This window comes from Montipora capricornis, chromosome 2 (assembly GCF_036669925.1).
Source record: "Montipora capricornis isolate CH-2021 chromosome 2, ASM3666992v2, whole genome shotgun sequence".
Taxonomy (NCBI): Eukaryota; Metazoa; Cnidaria; class Anthozoa; order Scleractinia; family Acroporidae; genus Montipora; species Montipora capricornis.
The window spans coordinates 265,428-277,500 of NC_090884.1; the positions used below are offsets into that span (position 1 = coordinate 265,428).

A 12,073-nucleotide genomic window follows, 5' to 3' on the forward strand; every position below is an offset into this window, starting at 1 on the left:
AAATGTCGTATATCACATGCATCATGTTGTGACATTCAGTACGCAATTAAAGCAAAGAATTAAATACATTTTTACTTTAATTAAAACCAACTATAAACATTATCCGAGCATGCATGCAATTTTAAGCATGTTTTAAAGTTTTAAAGAACTTAAAGCATGAATACACGAATATTCTCGGAAAACACAAAACACGCCCTTTTTTAGTTACTGCATTAGTAAACTACTGTATCAGTTCCGCGACACTGACGAAGCATGTATTCAGCCACGCGACTTGTATAGAGTGCAATGGACGGTGAAAGTACTTTAAAATTCACAAGATCAAGTTTCTCGTCGTTTTCGTAAAATGGAACTCAGTTGCCTCGAAAACTGCGATCCGTTTTTCGAAAATGTCGATTCATGTCAGGTCACATTACAATTCCCACTGTGGTATCTTAACAAGGGAGAGGTTTGAATTCGAAGTCATCAATTTTCACGAACATTTTGCTTTTGGTTATCCGTTGAAAACATATTAAAGGATCAGCATTTTAAAACAAGCGGATGACAGTTTCAGTATTTTCTTTTTGGGCCTTAAAGGTTATCGGGAATAATGCATATTTCGAGAAAAGGGCCCTAGGTCTGAGCGGATTTCGCGAAATTCAACTGAGAAGACATTGATGTCGCTATCTTAACAACACGTGTAGATTAAAATGAAAGAAGGAAATAGAAATTTTGAAAAGAAGAAGAAATCGCAGTCAGTAGATACGTTCTTATTTCCTTTAAATAAAAATATCGAAAAAATGTCACCAGTCTTTGTAAGAAAAGAGATTTTTGCGAAGTGACTTTGAGCTGCTTTAAACTCTCTCGGGTAATCCCACGTTAAACTGTTTTGCCAGCAATGTTTCGCCGGTATAATTGATAATGAGACACACATATCTGCACAGGAATTCAAAATAAAGAGAAAAGTTGAACTGGTTAAATTAAGAACTTATGGAAGGAAAATCACTATTAGGAAAAAGCCGTATAAACTAACCGCGAAGTTATGTGAAAATCGAAAATTGGTGTCTTGAGCAAACTCATTTTTCGACGAGCTTAATTTTTTTTTAACCCATTTATTGAGTTTTTCTTCAATGAAAACAAAGATAGAATTTAGGAAGTCAATTTTCGTTCAATTTGCTCCACTGTGGTCAACAAAAAATAGTCATCGCAAAGAGCATGAAGCATAACACACAGGAGGTATACTATTATCCTCAAAGATTCACACCACACAGCAAGAACAATGTAAACTTTTTATTTTCACCATTATTGACAAAAATGATAGATTAAGTAAACTAAACTTTACACCAAAGCCCGTATCGAGCGCATAAAAATACCCAAATGGAAAAGTTTGATCATAAAACATTTATGAAAGGAAAGAAAGGAAGTTTACTTTAACTCGCGTTCTTGCCTGTTACATTGGGCCAGATTTCACACAAAATATCAAGGTGATTGACACACGGAGAGCTGTTTAGTTCCGATTGAGATTTCTTTGAGTTTAACTGCACTTTTTTGCCACGACAGCTAAGAGCTAGCTTACATTATTCATGTAAATTGGTCAAGCCAAGTTAGAAGACACATCAATCTGGAAGATTTTTTGACATGTTTTCCTCTTGCGGTGCAAGCATGCATGCGGGCGGGCTAAACGCACGAAAAATATATATCACTAAGCAAATGATGCGTAATTCGCGTCAAAAATAGCCTTTGAAACTTCGTGAACTTTTAACCTCTCTCACTATAGCTCTCTGATATTGCTACTTGTATCGTATTAGTGTATCTTAGTTCGTTGTACATCGATCGACGGAAGAATACAAAAGTAGTTGTACTCGTTTTTATCGAAGGACGACCGCATAATAAACGTTTCATCCCTTTTTTTCATGCGGAATATGAGGCGGATGAGTAAAGCCAAACATAATTTGGCTGTCCCGAAGAGGCAGGGATACAGTACAATTTCAAAGAGACTCAGATAATTACAAAACACTGTGGCACTCACTGGTTTGCGGAGGTCAAACAGCCTTTTTTTCTCAAATTAAGCGGATACCCATGATTCGTGTTTTTTTTTTTCAACAACCTCACTTTTATTAAGCCAGTTGTCTTACCTGATAAATAGCGGAAATTATCAGCATGACAAATATGAAATTGCTAAATTTACGACCATATCAAGACTGAGTCATGGGTCTTAATGCCAAATTATAAACCTGACTTTTTTTTGTTATAAAGGTTTCAGTTCCCGCAACACTTTTTCTTTTAAATCATCAGCACTCTTTTTATATTTATCTTTGCAGGCCTTCATCGGGCGACTTTTGGCTTTCTACTGAATTAGCAGTGTTTATCTTTAGAGCAATTTATTGGTTGAAAGCCTCTTTGAACCGTTCATCAGGTCTTCTTTAGTTTTATAATTCTATTAAGCCTAATGCTGTTCCGATATTTCTTTAGATATTCTCAATCGGTTCCAACTGTCGACTTGTTTCCCAGCCCATTTATTCAACGGGTGGAATTATTGACTCAACTCGACTTATTCAATAAGTAAATTGGTGCTTCGTATTAAACACACATATTTGACCATACCTACTCTTTTGATAACTTTCCTGCCTATGAATGTTGATCAATTCTTTGTACTAGAATTTATGATCCCTTGTGACTTGAAAGAAATTAAAGAATCTATTCTAAAAATGTTTTTTCAAAGATTTTTGCACGTGTAGTAAAGGTCTATAATCTATAATTTTCTGTCTGAAAGCAAAGCTAACGGCCGTACTGGGCTTACTTCAAGAACCAGTCCTCTTTAAGAGAACCTACTTTGGCAAAATGTATCTTTAAGAGTTTCATCTGACAGACAAGTTCATCTCCCATTTCTTTGCTTGTAAATGAAGCAAGCAAGGTCACTTCCGTATGTTTGCAATATTATCCAGTAGTTTAAACCACGTGTGCTTGGATAACGCAGCCTAAGGTACCTCTTTCCTCAGCTGTTGCCGTAGTTTTGTGAGAGTTTCTTGCCAGCTCTCTGACCTTATACTGTTTTGCCCTCTGGAGGCGACACCTGGCTTTGACCCCAAATAAGCAGAAAATGCTGATGAATCAGAGCTGACAGTGTAACCAGCCGAAGCATTCGTTGCCATTCCTGACCCGTAAGAAGCAAGCGGTGAATTGTGGTAGGCTGAAGAAAGTGTCGAAGCTGCAGAATAATCTCGACTGCCGTGTAGGCCTACAGATGGGTATGATCTCACGGATATCGGGCTGTATAAGTATGGAAAATCGTAAGACCCCATAATACTGTCTATCGCAAAGCTTTTTTTTGTTGGGCGAACGTAAGTTAAGGTAGGCAAGCTGGGATGCAGTCGACCGTCATCAGTTCTATAAGGAAAGAAGGATGGATGCGTAGAAATAGAACCCAGTCCCCGAAAGTAAGCTGAAGAACTGCCTCCAAACTTCAAAGCGTTGCTTCTTCGCACACGCCGTCGAGCTCTTCGACGTCTGAAGTCGCCGTTGGCAAAGTCTTCCAGGTTGGCGGGATGTATAGCCCAGTAATTTCCCTTGCCATTTTCGCTCCGACCCGCTTTGATGAAGCACTCATTCAGAGAGAGATTATGTCTGATGCTGTTCCTCCAGCTCTTGTCTTTGTTTCGATAATACGGAAAGTTTTCTGAAATATAATGGTAGATATCTCCAAGAATCATCTTCTTGCTTGGATTGCTCAAAATCGCCATAGCAATCAAGGCAATGTAGGAGTGGGTTGGCTTTACATCTGGGTCGGCGCTCTCTGTTTTGCTTGAATTCTCCGGCGATTTGAGCCGTGTTTCTCGCTCCGGCTCGTCCTCCTCTAGCTCCAGGTCCAGCCCCATATTCTGTTTGTATTCTTCACTGAGCACATTTTCTGATTTCCCTCGTTCAGTTTTAATGTCTTCAAGGTCTGTATTTGGGGAGGAACCCTCTATTTCGCAGTGCTGATCAATAATCATTGGCGAAAGTTGGCGGTAGACAGAAATATCAACACTTTTCTCGATTGTAAACTCGGTCATGTTGATCGTTCGCATTTACTCTCTGTGAAATTATCCTTGTCGTGTTGCGAACTTTATACAACTCGCTAAACGAGATTATGAATTAATAGCTTAGTTGGCCTTGTCAAACAAATACGTACCGTTTCAAACAAAAGAATCCAATTGGTTTTAGCTCAGTGACATGTATTTATCACCACCCATATGTATGCTTATATTGACCTCACTGTAATTTGCGTTGTCTCCGCCTAAACAAAAGCCAACAATCAAGCAACTAAATTAAGTTGAACACGGCAAGAAAAGGCGATGAAATTTGCAGCAACCGCGAGCTGTAAGCAGAGAAACTTCTGGCCTTCGAATAGAATTTCTGTGCTCCTTCACTTGATCCGATAAATCAGTTTTATGGTGTAAAATTTACAGCGTTTCATTCAAGTTATTCTTGACTGTTAAGTTCTTTTATAGACAAAGTGATTAAGGTAATTGCGAGTACCGCCTCTCTCGCCGAGTTGTGCAGACCACCTGGTCAGCTCTCCAGAAGTAAGTAGCTCTTCTTTGATTGGCCAAGATCTCCATTGGTTTTAAAGACGTCAGCAATTCTAAAGAAGGGAAACGTTTATTCAATAAATGTTGCTAAAAACAGTTGACTTGCGTCTAGTTCAACAAACATTTAACTGACATAAAAATGGGTCGTTTTAACATCGTAATTCATTCGATTATGTAACATATTAAGGCACTTTTTCAGAAAAATTAAATTCAACTATGACCCAAACAATCCTCAAAGTTTTGGCTGGTGCTAGTGCAAATAAAATACAATTTCATTCTGTGTTCAGTTGATAAACAGTAAATTAATCACCAAGAGTAGTGAGTTCGACCAACTTTTTTCACGTTTTAAATGTAAGGTCTATCACTGACTGATAATACATACCGGTAGGTCAATGTTGATTGTATGTCCTGTCGCTTCTAAGACTTAAAGCAAAATGAAATTGATATGAAATTAAATTTCGAAGAACTTAATTTGAAGTATCGATCTGAACGGTTCAGTTGGCTGATAATCATTCAGTGAAAAGGTTGGCTACCATCATGGCAAATGCATCAAACACAATGTTTAGACTCCTAAATGTAAAAAAGTCAGAATCATATTTGTATTTCAGAAAATAACGAAGTAATATGGCTGAAATATTGAAAAAAATACTTGCTTTCAAAATTCTGTAAACACTATTTGAGGAGATCACTGAGAGAAATTAAATTTATGGAGCTTGTTCTTTTGAGAATTGACGTATTCGCAGTTTGTGCTAGCCGTTTTGAAAAACTGTATCTTTTTTATGTTAGATCAACTTCAAACAAATTAAACCCCCTTTAACCCTGGGGGATTAAATAGTTTTTATGATCTGATAAAGCGATAACAATTTCGGCAACCAACGTACAATAAACTGATTAGTCTCTGCTAAAAGGGCCTTTCTACCGATCTTTTTCCCTGTCTAATGAAAACCGAGTTAAGTCACACCATTAAGGTATAATTTCATTTGGTTTGGCAGGCTTACTAAAACGAAAGAACGCCACATTCGAACTACTGGCAGCCTAAAAAGAAAACATTCTGCTTAATTAAAAAGATATCAATAAATGTTATATTTCCCAAATGGCGACTAATAAACCACATCTCTTTCGATGAGCTAAGTTTTCGCCATCACGTCGCGTTTGAAAATTTGTTGATCTCAAAAGTTACCAAATGTCAAAGTGAAATTCCGGCTAAACCGTGTTTTGGAACACCCCATCATTTTATCCTACGAAAGAAGCTTTCATTTTTCGTTTTTTCGAAAAACTGACATTGTTAATTTCAATTTGGCTTAAGCTAAAATATTCCATTTTGCGTTTATTAACCAGAAAACGATGGATTTTTATCAAAGTAACTGATCAATAAGTTTTGTATACAGACGTTGCTTTGCGAATAATGCGGATGCATCCAATGACAGAATTTTCCTGAAGCTGCGCTCGGCATACCACAATATAACATGTACATTTAACTTTGTTTTGTGCGCAGCAGGACATCTGAAAACACAAAGATCAGTTTTGATAGATATACAGCTGGTAGCAACAGAGTTTATGGAAAGAGCAGGGTAGTTTGTCCTTACAGAACAATGATTGTTCACGGTGTGTGGCAAACAACGGATTCATTTGACAAGTTTGCTTTTGTATTTTCCCAGGAATTAAAAATGCTCAGCTTCGAGAAAAAAATAAAACAAAAAAAAAAAAAAAAAAGCGCTCGACGATACATAGGTCTAGCCATGCTCGGTATTTTCTCAGTATATTTTTGCTTGCTCTGCTAATGTCACCAAAACCCTTCAGCAGCACAACTGGTAGCAATAAGCGACCTCTAGCTAAAAGGCACTCTTTTTCGACAAAAAAATAATGAAATGTCATCTGTTCAGTTGTGCACGTTTTGTTTCATGATAAATATTTTTCACATTACAGTCCCCTTTTGCGGCTTTATACGAGATAAATTACCCCAGCTTCCTTTACAGACATTTTAAGTGAATTATTTATTGACATTAGAAAAGTCGTTTGGATGGTTTTGTCGCAGTCTTTAGTCAGGGTTAATGCGCTCATGGCAAAATCGTTCTCGACAGTTTCGCCACTTCAAAGAATGTAATTTACCTCGAAACGCCGGTAATTTAGCAAGTGCGCAAGATTTAACGATTCCTCGTGAAAGAAAGAGATACTGTTCAATTCTTAAGCTATATTGGGAGATCTGGCGAAATACTGACAGTTCTTGATTAATTGGCTCAATCTAGGTTATTAGCAACTTGTTATCGTCCGTTTCATTACATTGTCATTGTTTTTGTAATCTGAAAGAGGCAGGTGACAGAAAATTAAGGCCGATCGAATGCCTTTCCATGGAATATCGAGTTTTCCAATGCAAAAGAGAAAAACTTCTTTTGTTAAGTGATATTTAATTTCTTCCCTTTTTGTCTTGTTGTCCAATAAATCTGTGAAGAATCAATGAAACCAAGAAAAGACACTCTTTCGAGCGCAAACGCTGCTAAAAACATTCTAAAAAAGCGGTTGTACTCAATGATCTTCAATTCCCTGCTTTAAGCTCAATTTTTCTGCTCAAATTATGGCACCGACGCACGGATTGTTTTATCTGATGTTCAAGTATACTTTTTCTGCATTGTTTTATTATTCTTCTTAAGGTTTCATAATTAAATAATTCAACTCTAGCAATATCGTTTTCACTCGATAATGCGACATCTAGATCATTGACAACTGAACGCTCCGGAACTTCTTTAAATTTCGGTTTGTATAGCAAACGCCCAAATCTCGTTAAGCGAACATATTGTTTCCGTGGTCCAGTGGGAAGTACATATGAAAGAAATAATATACATATCCAAAAAGCTATACGTTTTATGAAGAACATACGGATTAATCACAATTAGATTGCTTTCATTCTTTACCGGTTTGTTCAGCGGAATAAGGGAAACAATATTATTGGAGGTGTTGCTATTTCACACCAATTTTTTTTTTGCAGTAAGCGTGTGGTGGTTGACACTAATTTTACCCGCTGCGTAACTAGACGGTAAACAGTCATCATTTTCAACTCTATTTCTCTCAGTTTTATTGAATTGAAAACGAAGATTGAAATGTTGAGCAGCGTCACAAATGTATATACTTTTCCGTATATATTTCCCTTCTTGGGTGAAAAAATAAATTGAGTAAAGATATTAAAAGTGAGGGGACAAAATTAATTTTAAAGTCAGTTTAAAATATTAGGGTTAGTTTTTGTTTTTTCTTGGTCATCTTGATCCCATGCGCCTTTTAATTAATATGCATATGAAATGTTTTTGAATAATTGATCCATTCGACATCAGTATTTCTAGATCGAAGGCTTCTGGTTTTACAACAAAATAAAAAGATCCTAAAGTACCTCTTGACTTGATTCATTTCTCTCCTATTCATTACACGATATTTCTTATACTTAAACGATCTCTCTGCTGTATCCCGGAAACTTGATTTTTCCACTTGGATATTATTGCTACCTAGAAACCAACTCTCAAGCTATGGAAAGCGGTTTTGAGCGAGTGAAAAACTGCTGCTATCTGAATCAATCTTAGGTACATACACTGTTTTCCCTATTTCTTCCCTTCTTTGTCTTCCCACCCACACGATTATTACTACAGATTAATTTCGTTTTATGCAACACAGTGTGGCGAGAATATTGGCCCATCCTAAATTACCTTTAACCTCTGTCGTCTCAGAAACACGGCATTGAAACTATACTTAGTTAATGTCAGCTCTTCTTATTTTTCGTCAAAAACCGATAAAATTAGAAACTAACTGTATTACATTTATATTACCTGCACAAACAACTATCGATGTAAATTTAGATGCTATTCAGTGTACATATTGTTAGACAAATAACCGTACCTCCTTTACTTATCCATGGCCAAGTCTTTTCAAAATGCAAAATCCACCATTCCCACTTCAAACTAACCAATGAGAGTAAAACTATCTCATAAAAGTTTCCCCTTGAAAACCAAGCTAAAAACTGCTAAAAGTATCACTGAACTCATTCTCTCTAAGAATTGCCAACCACACGATGCATGCGATCGGACTTTGCCCCTTTAACAAGTTCCAACGCTCTTGGGTTCTTTTTGCAGTTGCCAATATTCATGCCTCCTCAAATAATTACTCATCCTCTGGAAATAGTGATTCCATGTTTAATGAAACGAAACGAAACGGTATCGCTTATATCATATGAAACTTGAAACAACGTTTTGTCATATCGCAAGGTGAAATTTTTCCCGCCAGTACATCGGTGAATTTCCTCTTCCTGTTTACCTAAACTGGTCTTCACCTCATTTTGCACCGACCCTAAGATGCATTTAGAAATGTTTACATGGAAACTGCACCATGTAAATGCATATCATAATCATCATTACTGTTATCATTATTGTTATTTAGATGATTCGTTATCTCTTTCGTCCAACGTGCAGATAACGGACTGTTTCAGTCAAGAGTTGCACATTTTGAGACCGGCTTTAACATCTGCTCTTGAGCGGCTTTTTTGGGGTAGCCAAAACTACTCATGGAAAGGCATTAGAATATCTTTAAATTAAAAGACTGTTTGTTGCGACGCTTGAGTCAGCAGCAAAAATAATTCGCTTGATGAGTTGTAAAAGATTTGCGATATTGTGATACTGATCGCATCTCGGCTAGAACAGGATAACGTGCTCTCGAAAACTGGAGTTTCTGTTAACAACCATTTCCCATTTCCTTTGTGTTGTTTCCTGTGAAGTAATCATTTGGTTTTGATTTTGTCAAGCAGTGGTTGAAAAAAAAATTGCTAGAAGACAAAAAATAAAACTAGTAATAGCTATGATAAACTAGTTGCCTGGCAACGGGCGAGGGGACGTAACACTGAAAAAGTCAGAGTAGTAGGCAGAATCCGAACCAACAACCTCCTCCTTAACACCGGCCGATCAGATGCTTTACCCTTTGAGCTACAAGAACTCCAATCCTTCCTATGGGTCTTATTTTTCAATTCCATTGTCGTCTCACCCGTTGCTAAGCAACTTGTTTATCATGTCACTTCCCACGCTTTACACCACTAACATCAATATTTGCATAAGTAATAACTATGTTCATTCTCAAACTCATACAATAGCGGCGAGTATAATATTTATTCTAATTGGGGAGACCACGTATCAAATCAGAATTAACTGAATAGAGTGTAATGTGAAGTGCTAGATTTCTATCCCATATGAACCATGTGAGCGTTAGCCCTACTGATGGAAATGGCCCCTATACAAACGTTGGCCGTGTGTGGGGCCATTTCCATCAGTAGCGCTAACGCTCACATGGTTCATATGGGATAGAAATCTAGCACTTCACATTACACTCTATTCAGTTAACTCTGTTTAAAATATAAGTGCTACACGGCCAACGTTTGTATAAATGTAACCTTTCCTTGCACGTATCAAATCAGTTCAGCTGAAATTTTGGTTTCTGGCTAGAGGTGAAAACTGAAGTACCCAGAGAAAAATGTGTGCAAACAGCCGGAGTAGGGCTCCATGGGTGATACTAACCCTGACAAAACCTGCGGGAGACCGGAGTGCGCTGTAAAAATGTCGACTTTGTTCCTTTTTCGTTACAACCTTACAATTGCGCATCTCCCGCATTGCTAAAACGGAACAAAAACGAATATTTAGCAGGTTATCTTCAATGTCGTTTTGATTTTCCATCTCCAGATTTGACTTGATTTGATTTGAGTTAAATTTATTCGATTTCAATGTACCGTGTACCACATTAGTGCTCCAGTGATAGAAGACTTGTCATTTCAATTAAGAAGTTTCATTATTGTTAGTGTTACATCTGAAAACTGAATAATTAAATTAGTCTTTGTTTGTTTGTTTGAAGCCGTTTTATTAATGTAGGTTGAATTTAGATTCAGTCAGTAAAAAGAGTAAAGCTAATGATGCAACGATATTATACGCAAAGAAATTTCCTATTGCATCAGTGGTTCGGTTGGTTGGGCATCTGGCAGTCATGCGGATCAACACTCAGGATCGAAAAATAACTAAGAAGAAAGTGCTGCCTTTGTAATTTAATCTGCTTATGGTTAGACATCCAAGTCTTCTTGAAACAGGACTAAAAACCGTAGGCTACGTCTCACAATTATCCTCTATGTTCGTAAGTTTCCTGTGGGACGTCAAAGAACGTTTAGCCAACATACTGTTCGAGAACAGAAGGGGTTGATGTCCTCGGTGTCGTGGCTGTCCTGTTTTCTCCCTCCAAAGAGGTTTATGGTGAAGTGAGGCCACCTAAGCAGAAACGAATATAAATCAAAAAGGGACTTTGCCGAGTGTTGGAAATTGTCGATGTATTCACATAATTTAAGGTGGCAATGTCTAACTCGAAAGCCTGTGCTACGGCTACTTTGGTCACTGCGCATGATTTTTGGGCCGTGTACTTTTTCTTTTTGTCTCTTTTGTAGTATGTAATATTGTATATCAACTATTGAAATAGCGTAAAAGAATAATTAAATCTGAAAGAATATGAGCCAAAAAGAAAAAAATTCAAATGCAAATGAAAAGCACGAATAACTGCACAGATAATTTTGACTTCACAAGACCATGAGAGTAGACTAGTTTTTTTTTTTTTTTGCACATAACATTGGGACCTTTAAAGTCTTGTGGGTTCTTTTCGTTCCAAAAGAATTATTTTTTGGACAAATTTTTGTGACACGGGACGAAGGTTTATTTTCGTTGTTTTCCCAGAAGACTAAAATGTACACCCATCGTAGGCGGCAGACACCATCTCAATACGACAAGTTTACCGCTGTAAGAAGAACGAAAACAGGCAGAATTGAAGCTCAAGTTTAACAAGAAATATCGTTCCTAAGCTAAGCCGCGCTGATCTACAGTATTTAGCTCTAAAATCCCGTTGACGACGGTTAACTTTCAATTGTTTTGCTGGGTACTACTATGCCAATAGTCCAAAAAATTCGACTTTCCACAAGCTTGTCTCGTTAGTCCAGTGGATATCGGACTGGGGCACCCGGCCCAACTTCAATTTTCGGAAAATATCTGTTCGGAAGACGATTTAAGATCTAGAATTTTCGGAACATTTCATGATTTGGTGTAAAATTTCTTGCTTGCCAGCCTCTCCTAGGATTTTCGAACGTCTGAAAATTGGTATAATTACCCATTTTTAACGGATTTTTACCCAAAAGGTCACCTAGAATATTCTGGAGCATCTTTTCCGGCTGAAAATTTCGAAAAGGTAAGCTTTGATCCCTATAGTTTTCGGATCAATAGACTTTCAGCTAGGAAATCCGAACAGATGAAAAAATTTTAGGGGATAAAAATATGCCTATATCTACCGTTTAAATACGAAAATACGTTTGACAATGCTATGTTTAAGTGGTTTTGAACTATTATTTTATATTCTCGTTGGGTGCCCCTGATCGGAAACGTACTGCAAGGTAAAAAGCCATGGATCCGAGTTCAACTCTTTGCATCGCCTATTGTGAAGAATTCCTCTCAGCTTGTTTAAAATGTTTGTTTCGTTGA

At 37.3% G+C, this 12,073-nt stretch overlaps 1 protein-coding gene across 4 annotated transcripts; it reads right to left on the minus strand.

Moving 5' to 3' along the window:
* Positions 1–1,251: 1,251 nt before the first annotated feature.
* LOC138038293 (forkhead box protein D1-like) lies at positions 1,252–10,822 on the minus strand. Of its 4 annotated transcripts, none has more exons than XM_068884082.1 (3): positions 10,735–10,822; positions 4,930–4,970; positions 1,252–4,600 (listed from the first exon to the last, which is right to left on the minus strand). In XM_068884082.1, the coding sequence occupies exon 3, from the start codon at positions 4,041–4,043 to the stop codon at positions 2,955–2,957; it is 1,089 nt and encodes a 362-aa protein (XP_068740183.1). In that variant the 5' UTR covers positions 4,044–4,600; positions 4,930–4,970; positions 10,735–10,822; the 3' UTR covers positions 1,252–2,954. The 4 variants fall into 4 exon arrangements, with proteins under 4 accessions (XP_068740183.1, XP_068740182.1, XP_068740184.1 ...); XM_068884081.1 differs by lacking the exon at positions 10,735–10,822 and adding an exon at positions 8,427–8,581; XM_068884083.1 differs by lacking the exon at positions 10,735–10,822 and adding an exon at positions 6,657–6,667.
* Positions 10,823–12,073: the final 1,251 nt, after the last annotated feature.

What these genes read in the sequence shown, in the direction of transcription:
- LOC138038293 (XM_068884082.1), bottom strand. Translation starts at nt 4,043, where the DNA reads ATGCGAACGATCAACATGACCGAGTTTACAATCGAGAAAAGTGTTGAT.